Raw genomic sequence first — 19,342 nt, forward strand, 5'->3', positions numbered from 1 at the left:
AATCACGGAAAACCTAAATCAGGATGGCCGGAGACGGGATTGAACCGTCGTCCTCCCCAATGCGAGTCCAGTGTGCTAACCACTGCGCCACCTCGCTCGGTAGGAGTGTGATGTTCTTTCTAAAATAGAGCAGGTAAATTATAACGAGTTTTCTCGTGAGTAGCGCTTTAATTTCTGCTGGAGTTGGGGCAGCAAGCTGAGTAGCCTGGCCCGTAATGCGGCAGACGCCGACACACAGCTCATTGCGCCCGCCTTGGCTGCGGGGGCGGGCACTGCGGTGAGCGAGCCCGCTGGGAGCGCACAGCTCTGGCCCTCTAGGCCGCCCGCGCCTCGGCCCACATTCGCATGCACTGTGAGGCGGGCGGCCCGCGACGCAATTACACTGCAGCCAGCAGTATCCAGCCAGCCAGCCCAGCTCCCACACTCATTACGCGCTCTCCGATTCTGCCTGCTGCGCTGCGCTGCGCTGGCCCACCTAGTCGCCCCGCCAAAGCCGCGGTTCCAATTAAAGGCCGGGGCGGCCGCTTCCAGATTCTGGTCGCGTGCTCCGTGGCTAGGTAATTGTAAGTCTCAAGGGCTTCCACAATGTATTCTAATTACATCCCTCCGTTTTCTTTTCTAATCGTCCAGGTGACTTCACTGGCAGGAAGTCACTTCAATAATTACACCGCCTGGCAAAAGAACTGAAGCATCCAGAAACGAAATAGGAAATTCGTGTGGTCGGAGGAAGCGTGATGTCATTTCAGGGATTCCCGGCAAATTTACAAATAACTTGGCCGTTCGAGCCGACTTACCAGTATGAGAAACTTCCTGGCAGATTAAAACTGTGTGTCCGACCGAGACTCGAACTCGGGACCTTTTGCCTTTCGCGGGCAAGTGCTCTACCATCTGAGCTACCGAAGCTCGTGCTTCGGTAGCTCAGATGGTAGAGCACTTGCCCGCGAAAGGCAAAAGGTCCCGAGTTCGAGTCTCGGTCGGACACACAGTTTTAATCTGCCAGGAAGTTTCATATCAGCGCACACTCCGCTGCAGAGTGAAAATCTCATTCATACCAGTATGAGGTTGCACCCCGCCCGGCCTGGACGCTTGGACTCATTCTTTTGGGAAGGCTGTCACATGTAATAATGTGCTGTGGCACCCCAGCCTGGTGCAAGTCTTTCAACTGGACGCCAGTTTGGCGACTTGCCTGTCCTTCAGCCAAAGGCGTCCAGATTTCTTCGTACGGTCACCCATTTAATTACTAAGCGCGTTCGACGTGGCTTTAACTTCGGTGATGGAGCGTGAACCGGTTTTACCAACGTGACAAGGCCGTTGGCGGGATGTCAAAAAGCCGGTTGTCCTCTGCTATCCAAGTTGGCCCGCAACAGTTGTCATTGGTCCTCGATATCCTGGATATTCGCATACGCAAGGAATCTACATCAGAGTTGATCCGACACACATTCCATTCGGGATAGATCTAGGTATATTGCTGACGACGAGAGTAACTCGACATCATACAGGCAGTTCATACTGAAGTGCCACAAAGGGACGAACATACCGCCTTTTTACGGAATCTGCATCACGAAACTATCTCATGGCTTCAGTTGTGCTTTACCAAAGGTACGGTAGTGTCGATAAACACATAATTGGCGTAGCTAAAGGTATATTACCGGTAGTACTGGTAGGGGAAGAAACATAATTGACAAACTTCCTGGCAGATTAAAACTCCGAGCCGGACCGAGACTCGAACTCGGGACCTTTGCCTTTCGCGGGCAAGTGCTCTACCAACTGAGCTACCCAAGCACGACTTACGCCCCGTCCTCACAGCTTTAGTTCTGCCAGTACCTCGTCCCCTACCTTCCAAACTTCACAGAAGTTCTCCTGCGAACCTTACGTAATTGACTGTTTAACAGACAAACACAGAGCCGACAACTTGTCTGTATTTTGTTTGTTTGTTTGCTTGTTTCTTTGCTTTGCGCGTAATTAGAACATCACATTATTCAGTGTTAGTCCATTCTGTATTTTGTATCCTTATAGAATATAAATTGAATTTTATAAGTAATAAAAATTAGCTGACCATATAACTTCTGCACTTTTGTGTAACCACAGCAGTGGCTTTTGTTGAAAATACAGTTTACATACACAAATATAAAACATTGTTCTTTTGCACTCAATAGAACGTTCATCATGAACAAAGGCAAGATTTTCTGTTATTACTGATATATGCAGAAGTTTTTTTTATGAGTAGCAGAACCATGTTTTAAGTAAGTTCGTCGGAGTATTGAAGCGATTTCTGACGTATTTTTCTTTTGCGTCTTTTTTAATTTTACCTTTCTTTTGAAGAAACTGCCTTTTCTAGAGCAATATCATAAATCTATATATATCATTTTCTTTATTTTTACAACAAAAACCCTATGTTTCGCATTAGAAATCAACAATTTCGAGTAAAAATGTGAAAAACACTGGCAATTGCAATTTTTATATCGGTACTGTTTATTGTTAACTAACAGTCAGGAACATAACTACACGGAACAAAAATGTTCCATAGGTTAAGCAGCCGTTTATACCAGTATATCCACACTCAGTTTCTAGAGGTATCTAATGAAACACTGAACATTCGTTGTTAATACCCAACAAGCATGCAATATACCTGACATACAGAGAATGAAGGGACGACCTTAACTGATCAAAACTACTTAGAAACCTGCTGCAGTCTACACTGCCGCAGTCTACACTGCCGCAGTCTACACTGCCGCAGTCTACACTGCCGCAGTCTACACTGCCGCAGTCTACACTGCCGCAGTCTACACTGCCGCAGTCTACACTGCCGCAGTCTACACTGCCGCAGTCTACACTGCCGCAGTCTACACTGCCGCAGTCTACACTGCCGCAGTCTACACTGCCGCAGTCTACACTGCCGCAGTCTACACTGCCGCAGTCTACACTGCCGCAGTCTACACTGCCGCAGTCTACACTGCCGCAGTCTACACTGCCGCAGTCTACACTGCCGCAGTCTACACTGCCGCAGTCTACACTGCCGCAGTCTACACTGCCGCAGTCTACACTGCCGCAGTCTACACTGCCGCAGTCTACACTGCCGCAGTCTACACTGCCGCAGTCTACACTGCCGCAGTCTACACTGCCGCAGTCTACACTGCCGCAGTCTACACTGCCGCAGTCTACACTGCCGCAGTCTACACTGCCGCAGTCTACACTGCCGCAGTCTACACTGCCGCAGTCTACACTGCCGCAGTCTACACTGCCGCAGTCTACACTGCCGCAGTCTACACTGCCGCAGTCTACACTTACTTGTGTGATAGCCTATGGTACTTTTTCAACTCTACGCATGAGGAGACTGGATTTCTGTGATGTACCGCTGGCACTATCACTATCAGCCGGGATCTAAACTCAATAATAACACTGTTGTACCTCTCCAAAACCCTGGTATAATGAGACGTGTGCCCAGGTCGTTAATACTCTCGCCTACGATGGTCATCCTGGCTAGTGCAAAACCAGGATTAATCTCTGGACACAGTGCGACGCCATTCATCAGCACTCGATGCTTCCATATCACGGCACCACTCCGAACGCAGCCGTTTGTGTTGCGCTGCTAACACCAGCCAACGCATGGGACAATTCCTAGTCCAGTTGCTGACGCTCTCCGGCCAGCGGTGCAGGATGACACGGAATGGTGCATTGGTTCCATTACTTATTCTCGGACGGCAGGCGCAAATGTGACGGGGTTCGATGTACTTTGTGCACAATAGGCCGATCCTTCCCTGTGGTGGCCAGACATGATCAATCAGAACCTTGAAAACGAGTAAGCTTGCCCTCACGTTCCCATGCAATTCAATATCGGGCCAAAGGCATATTCCAATGCCCCATGAACTTGGATATTGCATTATTCGACCAGCCAGTCAAATGGACACCGAGAGTGATGGCCCCTTCACACTGTCAGCTGTTGATAACGCCGTCTCACCTGCGTCCGCTGCATCTCCCTTATCTTTTACAGTGCTCACACACCATCTGACGCCGTTCACGCCTCCTATGAACTTTACAACTTCCGATAACAACACGAACACTAATGCACTCTGGTGGCTATTAGACCGGTCTCAGAGAATTTGGTCTCTCATCCTTAATATACCTGCCGATGGCGTGAAGTGTACGAAGTTACAATGATATCCGACAATGTCTTCTGGGTGCTTGACACTTTTCTGTCAGGCAATGTGTCAGTTATACTTGTATGCAGACTTGTAAATACAACGTTCTTCGATGACACAGCTGTTACGTCACCTACAGTAGGCCACTATATGCAACGATACTTCGGCTGCATATACTCCAAGCATCTTCTTAGGGAACCGAATAGTCACGTCAAATTTTACAGTCGTAGACGGCGACAAAGCACATTTGTCCTCCCTCTTGATATTTTAAACAGTTAAGGTAAACTTGTATCAACATCACCTGCACTGAGTAATTGCAGTGTACAGCCAGCGTTTACTGAACAGATTATATTTGTCTCAATTTCAGCTTCGTCCCCATTTCTCCGTATTTTGGACGGTTCATAGAAGACACTGCCCGCAATACCTTCTGAAGTCACGCTGATGAAGTTACTGACGGCATCTTAACTAAGCATACCGGACAAAAAGATTAGTCACCCTCGGGAGATACCACGCTAATCATGCAACTGCGTCAATTCGGCTAGGATGAGTGCTCACGTTTCTTCAGGTATGGCATATCCACCTGAAGCTATTCGGTGATGGTTAGATCCAATAGGATTTCAAAATTCATTCATCATCCAACGGACGGTCGCTGCTGTTCTGAACTTAAAAGCTAGATTGTAGGCTCAACGGCATACAGTTGAGAGCACTAATTTAACGCGTCTTCAGTGATCATGCCTTCATCAGAAATATCTTCACACAAGTATTCACGGAAAGCATTTACAAACTTTCATCAGTGCAATGAAGATTCTCGTCTGGAGATATTTCTGATGATGAAGGCATGTTACAAAAGTAGTTTTACGTTGTATGATTAAGCTTACAGTTCAGCCTTAATTTTGACTGCTACGTTTCACACACTGTTCCAAACAGACCCACTCATTTCCTATGGGATCAAAATCGAGTGATTCACTGGGCTGTTCGAGGTGTCACAGGGTGACTTAGCGTTTCTCAAATTATGGAAGTACCTATGAGTGGAGCCCCGTGAGCCAGGCTCTGATCGCAGATGACTGGAGTGTCCACAGCACACTCATCATGAAGATGCAGAGGGTAGGGGAATGCGGTGTCACCGATGATATTGAAATAAACATCACAGTTCACGTTGAAGGTAGTCTAAAGAATGGGGTCAAGTCATTGTACGGAAAGCAACTTTCACATCACATAACCTCCGGCCTGATTTACACCGTCAACGCACTGCACACTAAATACTTTACTGGGCTGTCGATGCACTTGGCGGCTTGCAGCAGTTGAAAGAAAGAGAAGCGCAGCTCACTGAACCGCGCTATATGTCTCCAGTCAGCTACTGTCTCAGTCCGTGTGTTATTTGTGCCACTGAAGACTTACAGCAGTTTGTGCCACCATGAAAACTGACTTTTTGGAAGGCCCCCCCAACTACTGATGTCCATTCTATGTAATTATTTTTCCAAGTTTTCACCCGGGAGCTGGTTGGGACGGACGTGCATTCATTCACTGAAAGCGGCATTGCCCTTCGCGTTTAAAACAGACCGTCGTTGACTACACGTGACACTCGTCTCCGGTCCGTGTCTGTGGGGATGTTTTTGGGACCGCTGTTCTTACGCCGTGTTACATGACTGCGAGTGGTACGTAACGTCTTGTAAACACGTTGGACAGTCCACGTTGTTGTACCAATGAACAGAGCAACTTCCATTACGGTGTGGTTGTGGTCACGGCCGAACACTAGAGCTCTTTTCTGCCATTCCGCCACGTCTCAAGGCCCAGTCATCTTACGATGCTGATTGCATACAACCGATCTGTACGTACAATCTACTATACTGCCATGACTTACCGTCAGTAGCGCAGGGTCCCACCTAGAGGGAGCTCTTGTCCGGTTAGCTTAGTCCCACTGTAATTTTCCTCAAAATCTGGGTCCCACATTGACAGAATAATTCCTTGCCCCAGCAGCGTCAACAACCTTTCGTCACCATTTTCACATTAAGCTTCGCCAAGAGGGCGGACACAGTGACAGCAGCCGAACGTAAAACAGAGCTCGCCTACGTGATTGTCTCGCCCAAACTGACAGCTCGCCGTGTTTCGCGCAACTTTCCGCTATGCGTAAATCAGAGGCCGAGACAGCCGTCTCGCTTAAGAACCTGGCGTAACCGTTTCGCGAAGCAAGTCTCAGGCTCAGGAAACGTACGTTAATCTAAGTTAGTGCGGCAGCGCTCAAACCAGAAATGGTGTTCTAATCCTCATGCTAGAAGAAATATTTGTCGCTAGTACTGGGAGCGCAGGCTGGGAAAGTGTTTTTGAAATCGCATATCCTTACTGAAGCCAAGAGGTGTCAGATTGTTGCTGAAGACCTGCATGTCGTATGGGAACGTTACGACCATCGGCCGTTGCTGCTATTCGAGAGAAGACTATGTGCTGGGTCAGAGTTTAATTTTTACCTCCCTGCTGTCTCAAACTTAGCATTTTAGAAACTGCACAGTCACTCAGTTGCCACCCAAACGACTGGCTCCTTCGTAAAATGCTAGATAAAGGCAACGAAAAATAGTACCCACTAGAACCGTGGCATACAGAGTAATGTAGAGTTCTCTTCCTGTTCACAAGACTATAGGGCTTACGTTTTATGTGGTGTTAATGAACAGCGGTGTGTTCAGCAGACACTGAAGTATAGAGGTAGCTTCCAGGATTTTGCGGCGCGGAAAGTCTCAAGATTAATGGAACCTCTACTAGCTTTTGATTTTTTTTCTTCAACAACTTGATCGCGAATTTTTAGGTATCGCATGATTTTAATGGACGGAAACAACAAGCCCATAATCTCATTTTCCTGCTTCACTTTTGATGTCAATATTGTTTTCACTAAAATAGTTATACAGTTGCAACGAGGGGATGCAGAGCGTGTCACAACTTGCACGTGCTTCTGGAGATAAAATGCTGTCTACGTTTACTCGGAAACAACATTCGAGTTATTTAAACATAACTGCTATGTTAATAGAGACTGTAGCAACTAACCTGCGATTTTTTATCCTTTTATAGATTTTTTCCCATTACGAGCACAGGTAGAGCAATGTCTCACTGGTCACACGAGGCATGTTGTCATGGCCATAACTTCCTTTTAGAGCAGATAGCGGCGTATGACCATAGCCACAACTGGTAATTATTGTTATCTGTCGTTTCATCTCTTGTAGCGCAAAGTACTGTCGTAGTTTCTGTAGATAAAGTGGCAAAATGTTCCAAATACTTGAACCCCCTACACACACAGTTCACACAAATCAAAGTCTTTAAGACATTCGCATATCATCTAAGGTCCCTCGCAGGACGTACAATATCGTGTAATAACAGCGTACACCTGCAACAACGAAGAAATCAAAAATAATCAAAAATATTACTAATTCAAATTACCATCCACAACGTTCGCGACTGTACGTCTGTTCCGCTCGGCTACTGCGTCAGAAATATGGATCTGAAATGTGGTTGTGGGTACATAGGGGTGACCTTTCACTGAAAATGAAAACACCCGTCACCAACTGTCAGTAACTATTTCTTCAGAATAGAACCGTTAGTGTTTTCGAATCCACATAGTGACCTTCAAACGGCAGTACACACTGTATCTTTAAATCTTTGTGCTGGGACTGAAATATTGGCAATTACGGTCGAAGTTCCTTGCAATAGTGGAATGCTACAGCAAGAGTAGATTTTAGGAACAGAACAGTGGGATTTTTAGTTTATTTTTCATTTTCTCGTATAATCGCGTATAACACGCAGAATTTTGAGACGAGAGCTCAGTCTTTCGAAGACGACACAGGACTTTTGACTTAATTAGCACGTGAGGGAACTGGTTTACGTCCTCGAAAAGAGCGATAAGCAGCTATTATTCGCCATTACGCCGTTAAAAAAATACCCTTCTCCTAAGGTCTGTTTATGGTGTACGAAACCCTCGCATCGAACCATAATCACCGCACCAGGAAACAGCCGATATTTCAGTGTCAGCACAATGCAGAAGGCGTCAAAATTGTACCAATACAGAGCTGTAAACCTCTGAAACTTATTATAGTTTTATTTTCAAGAATTCGAATAATCAGCAGCAGCTAGTGATGCTTCTTATTGTCAGAAGAAATTATCTGCATTATTTCAGTACATTAGAGAGAGTGTGGAGGGAGTCTCCTCTAGTAGTATTTTCTTGAACCCATTAACTAAGGTAACACAAAGAACTGCTTGGATTCTCCTTGCTATAACGACTTTATTTACACAGAAGATAAAAAGAAAAATGAAAGAAATGAAACGTTAAGGGAAATAAAATACGGTTCTTTTATGGGTTTCGTAATGGCAATCTTCCCGTCTGGCACGCCTCGCTTCACGATTCTCAATAAAAATTTCCTAAATACGCGCTCATTTTTTAATATATGCCAGTACTATCGTAAACAGACTTTCCCAGGGCAGAAATGTAAATGGACATGAAATGTCTTCCAACTTAGTATACCGTCAAGTCTACACGTGGGCCATTAGGGACGGAGTACGCCATTCGAAATAAAAACACGAACAAAACGAAGACAAAATCTGAAGTCGTTTCATACCGCGCTAATATATACTTGACACACAAGGAGTAAAGGAATTCAGTCATGCCCGTAACAAATAAAATGAACAGATAATGGCGCGCAAACTATCCCGCTATCTCACGTTGAGACGCCTAGTAACAAGTCTTCGGTAAGTCCCGCGTGACCAAGGTTAGTGCAGGCCCTCGGACTGAGAGTCAACAAGTAGACGGACAGCAGCTGTGTGCAAGCGCCTGGCTGTGCAGAGCTGCTGAGCCAACCAGAGGAGTCAGCAGTCCAAACAGGAGGCGACGCTGGCACCGGCGGTGACCGGTGCTGTCGCTAAACGCAACGCTGCCGTGCCGCCTACAGCCCGTCTCGCTTTTGCGGTGAGTCAACGGGGCGCATGTCGACACGCTCAGCACTTGGGCACACGCCTCGTCGTCTGGTCACACGGGGAGCTTCGTACTTGCCAGTAGCATCAAAACCATTAGAGTCTTTGTGTAACTTACTTTATTATGTATTTCAAACTCAGGGCGCAAAAGTGACAGCACCGATTTCGACTTATTACCAAGTCGTCATCTGACGGTTTAATATGAAAAAAAGCGGAAGTAAAAAAATAAGGGAACTAAATTACAATTCAGACTCAGCTTCCACTCACTATCATACGTACCTGAATACGTTATACAGCAACTCCTCGAGTGATGGGGAACTGAGAGACGCTCACTGTCTAAATGTACCTGCGCTCTCACTGTACGAACTGAAGGCCTCAGTTGACTGTGTAATAATATAAATGTTTGAAAGATCTTTTAAATTGGTAACTCTTAAATCGCAAATAAAAGATTAAGACTACTCACAATTTGAAGCCGATTATGGGAGAAAGCCTTCTCAAAATGAACACTAGAAAAGAAGAGATGGTCACTTAACTCCTAGTGTCGGTTATACAGAAGACGCGCCCTAGAAGCAGGATACTTGGCGGCTGCTTCTACACGCGACCCGTGAGTAGCAAACTAGGAAATCGTCCTGAAAATTGATGCCTCTCAATTTTTTGTTCTGTTCTCACTATCGGTTGAGGCATTACACGTCACGCCTATTACTTCGTCGACATTCCCGCTTCGCTGACGCAAATTGCAACCCTCTGCCGCTAGAGCGCTCTGAATTGTAGCTAGTAACATGGCGGTGTTTAACGTAACTATTCCCGTACGTGAGAAACAGTGTGCTGTAATTGAGTCTGACAAATTCTAAGAGTTTGTCCACACATGGAGCCTCTCTCCTTCAGCATGGCAATGCCAGACTATACACGCGCGCTGCGACATCTGCAACAATACGACATCTTTGAATCACTGTCGCAGATCGTCCTCCGTACAGTCCCGACTTGGCCCCATCCGATTTTCATCAGTTTCCAAAACACGAAAGATCACCTTCGATGACTTCACATTGGTTGAGATGAAGTGCTGCAAGCAGAGGTGAGGTTCTGGCTACGTCAATGAAGTCGAACATTCTACAGTGATTGTATCGATGAAATTGCCTCTGTCTCTCGTAGAAATGTGTTCGTCGCCAGTGTGACTATGTTGATAAATAACTATGTAGACATGCAGAATAAAGATGTAGAAAGTTGATAACGTTTCACTTTTCAGCATGCGTTCGCAGTAGAGGGCAGTCGGACGTGTACAATGAACAGCCAACTAACAGACAAGTAGGAGCCGAAAGAGAGAGGGGGGAGGGAGGGGGGGGGGGGGGGAGAGAGAGAGAGAGAGAGAGAGAGAGAGAGAGAGAGAGAGAGACATCATATGAAGCCAGGAAGTACTTCAGAGAAGGCTTCATTTGGAAGCTCATCTAACAACAACTTTAGCTCTGTCCATTATAATTATCCGGGTTGTTATGCCGTGGTCGGTTGATGAATTCTGTGGTGATTCCCAACGTTTCGTCTCCGACTGCGGGAGACATCTTCAAGGGGGTCGACCCCCTTGAAGATCGCGGACGTTTCAGCCCCTCTACAGCTACCCAGGTCGAATGTTGCTGATGTTACTGTAACACGGAAAAAACAACACACATCAGCAGCAGATAAACCAAGACCTGGAAGATCTCCTGGACGAGGAGGGGTCGACCCCCTTGAAGATGTCTCCCGCAGTCGGAGACGAAACGTTGGGAATCACCACAGAATTCATCAACCGACCACGGCATAACAGCCCGGATAATTATAATGGACATGATATTTCCGGCCGTGAAAGTCTACATTTTAGTAACTTTAGCTCTATTCCAGCTCTAAGAACATGACATGCTTTAGGGACACAACGGCTATCAAGGGGTTGTTTTGTGTGCCCGTATTTTTTAAAATGATATCAATAAGTTTTTTTATTATTACCGATGTTACTGTGTTCTCTTAAAATAAAAATATTTTTTCCTTCTGTCAGTGCGCCTCGCCATCAGGTAATTTACATGCTCACTCACAACGCACTCATGCTGAGCCTCGGTGCCAGAATATCATACTTGGGACTACGTAAGTGTTCTACAGTGTTTTTTTTTCCACCGGTCCGTCAGGAGATAAAACAATATAGAATTTGGGTATCTGTCACGCTGGAAGAGGCTGTTACACCTGGACTACTTTCACAGGTTCTTTAGATTAAAGCATACTGGGCTTTTAATTGCAAAACAAGTTTTGATATAGACTGTCCGATCAAACTTGTACCAACAACCATACCCAACGCGGAATTGGCCACTGGATGTAATGAGAGCCGGACCTGTCAGTACAAAAGGAGACGGGAGTATTGCGCTGCCATTAGAGGACCATTAACAGCAGACCGGCTATGTCAGGACACACGTACATAAAACGTGACCTAGTCATTGAGGTCATTGAGGTCACGTCAGTAACAAATTAATCGCGGACGTTTCAGCCCCTCTACAGCTACCCAGGTCGAATGTTGCTGATGTTACTGTAACACGGAAAAAACAACACACATCAGCAGCAGATGAACCAAGACCTGGAAGATCTCCTGGACGGCCGCTGTGGGCGAGCGGATCTAGGCGCTTCATTCTGGAGCCGTGCTGTTGCTACGGTCGCAGGTTCGAATCCTGCCTGGGGCATGGATGTGTGTGATGTCCTTAGGTTAGTTAGGTTTAAGTTCTAGGGGACTGATGACCTCAGATGTTAAGTCTGATAGTGCTCAGAGCCATCTGAACCATTTTTTTGGAAGACCCCACGCACTGACGGACAGGGACGGTCGGGCATAGCGGAGGGCGGGTGCAAAAGGTAGGTTGAAATCAGCGCAAGCAACCACTCGTTAGTTACAAAGAGCTACCAGCGGTCCAGAAAGTACAGTGTGTACGGAGCTAGAAAGTATGGAATACAATGGTCGAGCAGCTACTTGTTTTTAAGCAGCACATTTCTGTCAGTGCTAAGCGACGCTTCAGGTGGTGTCACGAGCGACTCCGCTCGACACTGTATCTGTAAACTAATGATTTGGAATCCTCAATCATGCTGTGACTTGTGGCAATGCGATGGCGTTTGGCGAATGCCTGGGCAACATTACTTGTCACAATGAGTTATGAAGTACAGATGGGGTGGTCGTATGGTATCGGGGTGTCTTTCGTGGTAAGGCTGTGTTTTCCTTATTCCACTGAAGGAAACGCTAAACTCTAAGAATATGGACGTATTTCACAGCACTATGTACTGTATATACACTTATCAAAAATTTTTGCACCACCTCTCTTTCGAGAGTTCCGGAACCTGTACAGAAAATTGGAATGGAGATCAACATAAACACCATTTCCGCCCTTTTTATTTCACATGAGAACCACACATTGCATGTTGTACCACCATACAGCGAGACCTTCAGAGGTTGTGGTCCAGATTGCTGTCCACACCGATACCTCTAATATCCAGTAGCACGCCCTCTTGCATTGATGCATGTCTGTATTCGTCGTGGCATACTATCAGCAAGTTCAACAAGGCACTTTTGATCCAGATTGCCCCACTCCTCAACGGCGATTCAGCGTAGATCCCTCAGAGTGGTTGGTAGGTCATGTCGTCCATAAACATCCCTTTTCAATCTATCCCGGGCATGTTCGATGGGGTTCACGCCTGGAGAACATGCTGGCCACTCTAGTCGAGCGATGTCGTTATCCTGAAGGAAGTCATTCACAAGATGTGCACCATGGGGGCGCGAATTGTCGTCAATGAAGAAGAATGCCTCGCCAATATCCTCCCGATATGGTTGCACTATCGGTCGGGGGATGGCATTCACGTATCGTACATCAGTTACGGCGCCTTCCATGACCGCCACCGGCGTACGTCGGCCACACATAATGCCAGCCCAAAACAGCGGGAAACCTCCACCTTGCTGCACTCGCTGGACAGTGCGTCTAAGGCGCTCAGCCTGACCGGGCTGCCTCCAAACACGCCTCCGACGATTGTCTGGTTGAAGGCATATGCGACACTCATCGGTGAAGAGAACGTGTGCCAATTCTGAGCGGTCCATTCGGCATGTTGTTGGGCCCATCTGTACCGCGCTGCATGGTGTTGTGGTTGCAAAGATGGACCTCGCCATGGACGTCGGGAGTGAAGTTGCACATCATGCAGCCTGTGCACAGTTTGAGATCTAACACGATGTCCTGTGGCTGCACGAAAAGCATTATTCAACATAGTGGCGTTGCTGTCAGGGTTCCTCCGAGCCATAATCTGTAGGTTGGTCATCCACTGCAGTAGTCGTCTTCGGCGGCCTGGGCGAGGCTTGTTATCGACAGTTCCTGTCTCTCTGTATCTCCTCCATGTCCGAACAACATCGTTTTGGTTAACTCCGAGACGCCTGGACACTTTCCTCGTTGAGAGCCCTTCCTGCCACAAGGTGACAATGCGGACGCGATTGAACCGCGGTATTGACCGCTTTGGCATGTTTGAACTACAGACAACACGAGCCGTGTACCTCCTTCCTGGCGGAATGACTGGATCTGACTGGCTGTCAGACTCCCTCCGTCTTGCTCATGCATGGTTGTTTACATCTTTGGGTGGCTTTAGTGACACTATGAACAGTCAAAGGGACTGTGTCGGTGATACAATATCCACAATGAACGTCAGTCTTCAGGAGTTCTGGAAACCGTGGTGATGCAAAACTTTTTTTGATGTGTGCAGTAGAAGACAGTTTTGGGCACATCGAGTGTTTGAATCAGCATGACAATGCACCCTGTCAAAGCATCGTCTATGAGGCAGTGGTCTGCGGACAACAAAATTCCTGAAACGCACTGGCTGTCCCAGATTTCCGACTTGAACCCAATGTAAGAATAGGCTGCGATTCCTCAAAAGAACTACGTCAATGGAAGCTGCCCACGGCAGAGATGATGCCGCCATTATGGTGAAGGCTGGTCACACACCATATTAATGTCCACTAATAGAATATATATCCGGATACTTACAATCAGATAGTGTACAGAGAGACTTGCAGTAATTTTTATTTATTTGCGATACTACTGCTCCGAGTTGTATGCTGAAATGTTTAAACAGCTTTCTATCAAACATCACCAGATTGTCACACTGTGTATTTTTTCAAATAGAATGCGACCTCCAACATGACCCATATTTTTTTTTCTTGTTCCTATCGTTGTCTCGTGGACATGGTGTTCACTTGTTGTGTAAGGGTCCTCTATTCCACGATATGGCACCCATTTGGCTGTAAATCGCGCACACTTTGCTCTGCTTGGTATCTTATTTTTAATCGTGGGCGTCGTGCTCTTTGAGGCGGAGCCTGACAACAATCTCGGGATTTAACTAGGGGAAGGCGGAGCTAAATGTGAGCAATTGGAGTAAAAATCTTACATGGTTCAAGAAAAAACTGGCGACGAATCAGGTGAAGCTTATATTCACTGACTTTTCTTCCAAGCTGTTTTGGTTACAGCGACCACATAAATTTAGTAGTAAGGAAGACAGATGGTAGGCTGAGCTCCATTGGAAGAACTCATAGTCAAATGGTAAACATTTTACGAAGGTAGTACGTTACAGAGCTCCGGTTAGACTCATTAGTGTTGATCCTTTTTTTCAGTTCTGTACTGAACAAGGCTAATGGAGCAGAGAAAACTTTTCAAGATGAGCTTCACCATTTATTTTGTCTGTACGAGAGTACCGAAGACATTCCTAAACTACGGTGGAGACACTAACTCCGTGATTGACTAAGTAATTGTGTTATACGAGTTCCATGAACCCGTCTTCCGACGGGAGGCAAGTCCCGTTTATACGAATCATATAGTGTACGTAAGGTTAGACTGACCGTCTCTGAGGGATACAGCAACTGTTAGTAGCTTACAATTGATAATTAATACCATAGTTGCAAAATGCTTCATCTCCCAACTGCGACTGAAACTAGTAACTTGTCCTCTCTTGAGATTCAGAGCTTAATAACCACGATGGTAAAATCAGAGAAATTGAGGAACTTACGATAAACTGTCTTTCTGATGCACGATCTTTTAATGGAATACAACGGTTGACTAGGGCACTGTGACACGAGTCTTTTGCCACAAAACGTGGTTTATGGAGCACTACACGACGAAAGATTTATCGGACATCGCTCGCAACTGGCAACAACACGACTGAGGAATTGAACTGTAATTTATCACCATTATTGCAATCTGACGACACAGGCGTACAAACGTGCATAAAGCTAATTTTCTGTGGAAACAGGGTTTGCAAAAATGCAGCTGGCGCCGAGCCCTGTCTACCGTTGCTGCCCGCCTGTTTGCCATCATCGTGGCGTGTTCCGGAGCCATTAAGTCCAGCAGTTGTCACAGAACATTTACACTAGTGGCCTCGTTTCTTTCCTACTCACCGATGGGCAGACGCCGAGGTCTGGAGAAGCGAATTCGTAGGAAGTCTGCTATACAATCGGACACACACTGTCGCACCGACTGAAGTAAAGTTCTTTGGACACGGACAGAATAAAATACCGGGTGGTCATAATTCAATTGCGGATATTCAGAAAGGTTCAGTGTGGGCTGCAATTATCGTATGAAAGCGAAACTTTGTACATATTTACATGCGTTAACGCGGAACCTATTTACGCTGGGAAAAAAAAAATAGTTCCTACTTGGCCACCAGGCGCAAATCTGGCACTGTGCATGCAAGACGTATAGAAATGGTTTCATACGTAATGGATTAATGGAGATAGGCAGGAAACATCCAACAAGTAACGAAGGCGTAATACTAATTTTATTATTAATAGTTTGTTCAATATGAGCACTGGAGACGACGAAATGCTGTACAGTGCCTGATTTGCACCTTGTAGCCGAAACTGGAAATAATTTTTTTTTCTATCCTAAACCAGTTTCACATTAACTAATTAGCATATGTGCCAAGTTTCGCTTCCAAACGATAATTACAGTCCATACTGGACGTCCGTGAATAACGGCAATTTAATTAGGTATAACCACCTCGTTACAAAAGCACGGAAAATAAAGGGTAGTTCTGAATTCACTTACAAAAAGAGTCGAAGCAAAAAGACTCCACAAAATCTTGCTGATACGTTTACATCTTTCATTTCTACACACTTTTTAGTTCTTCCCAACAGATTCGACAAGGGTAGGCACCCACCCTCTATGTAATGCGAACACGTTTCGGAATTGATCAGCTGGGGACGCTACCTTCACTGCCCGCTATGGAGGCACCAGTGTGACTGCCACAGCTACTACACTACCTTCTTTTTTGTATGGTGCCCCGAGTTCAATCGTATACTGTTTCGTTGGTTTGTCAGCGTTTGTTTTGCCAGAAGAGGCTGTCCTTGCCGCTCGCGGACGTTTGTCACTGATGACAGGTGTCGGTATCAGCAAGTGACAGCGCCACTCGCAGCGGACGCGGAAACAACACGGCTCAGCTGCAGGTGAAACCTCTGACACTGCCCTGACACAGAAAGTGCTGTAAACGAACGTCAACGAAATAATTTCCTCTAGTATTTTAGCAGACTTTCTGCACAAGCAATTGCTGACATTATCAAAAATAGCCGACAGTGAAGTGAAGCAACTATATTTTTCCATTTACTTTTTTCGTCACTGCACATTGCCGATGGCAAATCGCTGTAAGAAAGTTGCCACACAATATCGAGTTTTCGCGTTTCTTTGGTTCTCGATTTACACATCTGAAGCACAGTTCTATGGTATTTTGTTTCTTCGCTACATTTTTTTTAACCAATACAGTAGGTACGTTAACTATTCCGAGCGAACTTGTTGCGTGAATCCTCTAGGAAAATCCGAAGTTTAGACGAATAGCACCATTGTGTTTGTCATGGAAGTAACTGACTGTCGAAGCAGTAGAGACATTACACGGAAGTAATCATGAAGATATAATAAGGGTAGTTTTAATGACATCACGTACGTGAAGCCGACGCTCGCCAAGTCAGTTGCCCTAGGCGTTGCCTTCTGGTGGAAGTGTTTTATAAAAAATCCCATCTTGCGTCATTTATGGGTGTGCTAATCGTTCTCATTGTAGACTACGATGTAAAGGAATCCCGTTTCATTCGTATCGGGACTTGCGCAAGCGGTATTTTCTTTCGTATACGTGAATTTGGTTGCACTCTTTACTACTACTACTACTACTACTACTGTGGTGGTAGTATTTCTGCCACTGACTTTAGATTTCTTTCCAAACCAGCTGTGTAAGCTCTCTGCGTGAACGCTATGAGAAGAAAAGATTCAGAATCTACTGAACGTAGTAAAATATGTTTTCACCATTTTCGGCAAAGGGACATCGACGAAACATTTTCGTCAGTTCGTATTAAGACAAATACTGGATCACGAAACCTTTTTTAACATCCAACGCTTCCCTTCTTGGTGATTCGAAATGTATAACAAAGTTACTTTAACGAGGAATACGTTATATTACTGGATCAAATACGCATTTCAGACCAGAAAAAAAGGTCAGAAAATACTTTCCTGACACTGTTTTATTCACGAAAGCACTGTTCATAGGAGTATCTACTATTTAAAAGAACTTCGGCGTTACACGACAAATTAAGAAGGCGTTGTAAACGATAATCTGCTTATGTTTTGGGACATCCAACATGGCGGCGCCAGCTTCAGAGTGACGTACAGTGAAATCTGTAGTGCTATTTCCCCATATTATACCTCTACAGAAGTAAATAAATGTTTCATTCTTTGTTACCCGGTCGTATCGTCCCAGAACACACTATTTTCACTGTCCCAGTTCAGAACAAGATTTTCCTTGGCTGTAAGGCAAATTGCAGAACTCTTACTTCCACAAATATTTCCAACTAAGGTTCCTTCTGCCCTAGTACCAGCTCGCCTGGTATTTGGCTGAGGAGACCCTGACACTTGAATAGGTCCATTATTCAAACAGCCCCCTCTACCTATAGGAGCAGGGAATGGGAAGTAATAAAACAAGAAACTCAGCAGTTTCTTTGATTCTAGTGGTCACGTCCACGCTCTACTGAGTGCGCATCCCGTATCCCTATTAAAAGTTATTTACACAAATTTTAATTCATTCAGCAGTCCCAGGTGGAAAAATGACGCTGCGAAAGATCTTTCATACTTGGTACCAACGTAATCTGTGATCGCACTGGACACTACAACAACAATTAAAAATTTCGTGTGGATCAACGGCCTGGTCTAAGTTTTCCAACTGGACGCCGCTTCGACGACTTGCGTGTCGCTAACCTACCCAAGTAATTCTACCGGAGAAAAGGGACGTGCATGGAATTCTCACCGTGTGTCGTCGTTCCTCGCGAAACTTCTGATCAGTGAGAGGTGAATGCTAGGTTAGCTGCAGCCTAAATGAGTTCCAATATCCAAACCAGGATCGGTCTCGCGACCTCTGTCCATGCACGCATTTTACCGTTCGACCACTAAATCAGTTAAATGTGATTCCTTTACTATTTCGACAGATCATATTGGATTTTGTCGCAATATCATGTGCCCATTGGGGATTATCGCGACAAATGCACTGAGAGCAGTTAATATAATCTCTCTTTTGGTGTAAAGAATAAAATATCATAGACCTGTGCCTAAGTTGTGTACGCTGAGAAACGAAGACATGCTAGAATTCGATATGCGTGGCAACATTCTTTCAGCGTTTTGGGAGCGACAAGGTGCAGTAGCGAAAAAATAAATGGAAAAATATAGTTTTCCATTTCATTGTCAGCTACCATCATCGTCAGTGAGATTCCATTATTTGTTCGTATGTCTGATTCTTTGCAGGTGAAGACAGTGGTTGATACTTGTCGGAAGCTATGATTTTCATGGAGAATTAATGCGACAATTTCACCAAGAAAACGAATCCATCCCGAAAGGACTTGTGCTTAATACGGAGGCTACGCAATGCGGGGAAAGGCTTGCTGCGTTTATTTCAATTACAATTCAACAAGTTTCTGAATATGGCTCGGGTCTAACTTACCCAGTCCGTGCACTAACAGCACTGCAACACGTGTTTGAAGATAGAAGGAAAATGAGGGTCTAACGAACCCTAGATGACGAGATCATATGACACAGGGCACGAGCTCTCACTGCGGCAGATTTCAAACAAATCACGTATTGCCCTGTGCCCTGAGTAAGGGTAACCGCGGCAAACCAGCATCTGATGAGCTACACTGGTATTCGAACAACCGTCCTTGTGTTAGAGTCTCCAGTGACCAACCACTGAACAATCTCCCACTGTTACACGTG

General features: G+C 45.6%; 1 protein-coding gene across 1 annotated transcript; it reads left to right on the plus strand.

Moving 5' to 3' along the window:
- Window positions 1-345: 345 nt before the first annotated feature.
- Window positions 346-18,894, plus strand: LOC126473847 (uncharacterized). The gene is made up of 3 exons (XM_050101212.1): window positions 346-557; window positions 2,680-3,305; window positions 18,878-18,894. The coding sequence occupies exons 1-3, from the start codon at window positions 346-348 to the stop codon at window positions 18,892-18,894; spliced, it is 855 nt and encodes a 284-aa protein (XP_049957169.1).
- The last annotated feature ends 448 nt before the right edge of the window (window positions 18,895-19,342 follow it).

The sequence above is a fragment of the Schistocerca serialis genome, chromosome 1 (genome assembly GCF_023864345.2).
Source record: "Schistocerca serialis cubense isolate TAMUIC-IGC-003099 chromosome 1, iqSchSeri2.2, whole genome shotgun sequence".
Taxonomy (NCBI): Eukaryota; Metazoa; Arthropoda; class Insecta; order Orthoptera; family Acrididae; genus Schistocerca; species Schistocerca serialis.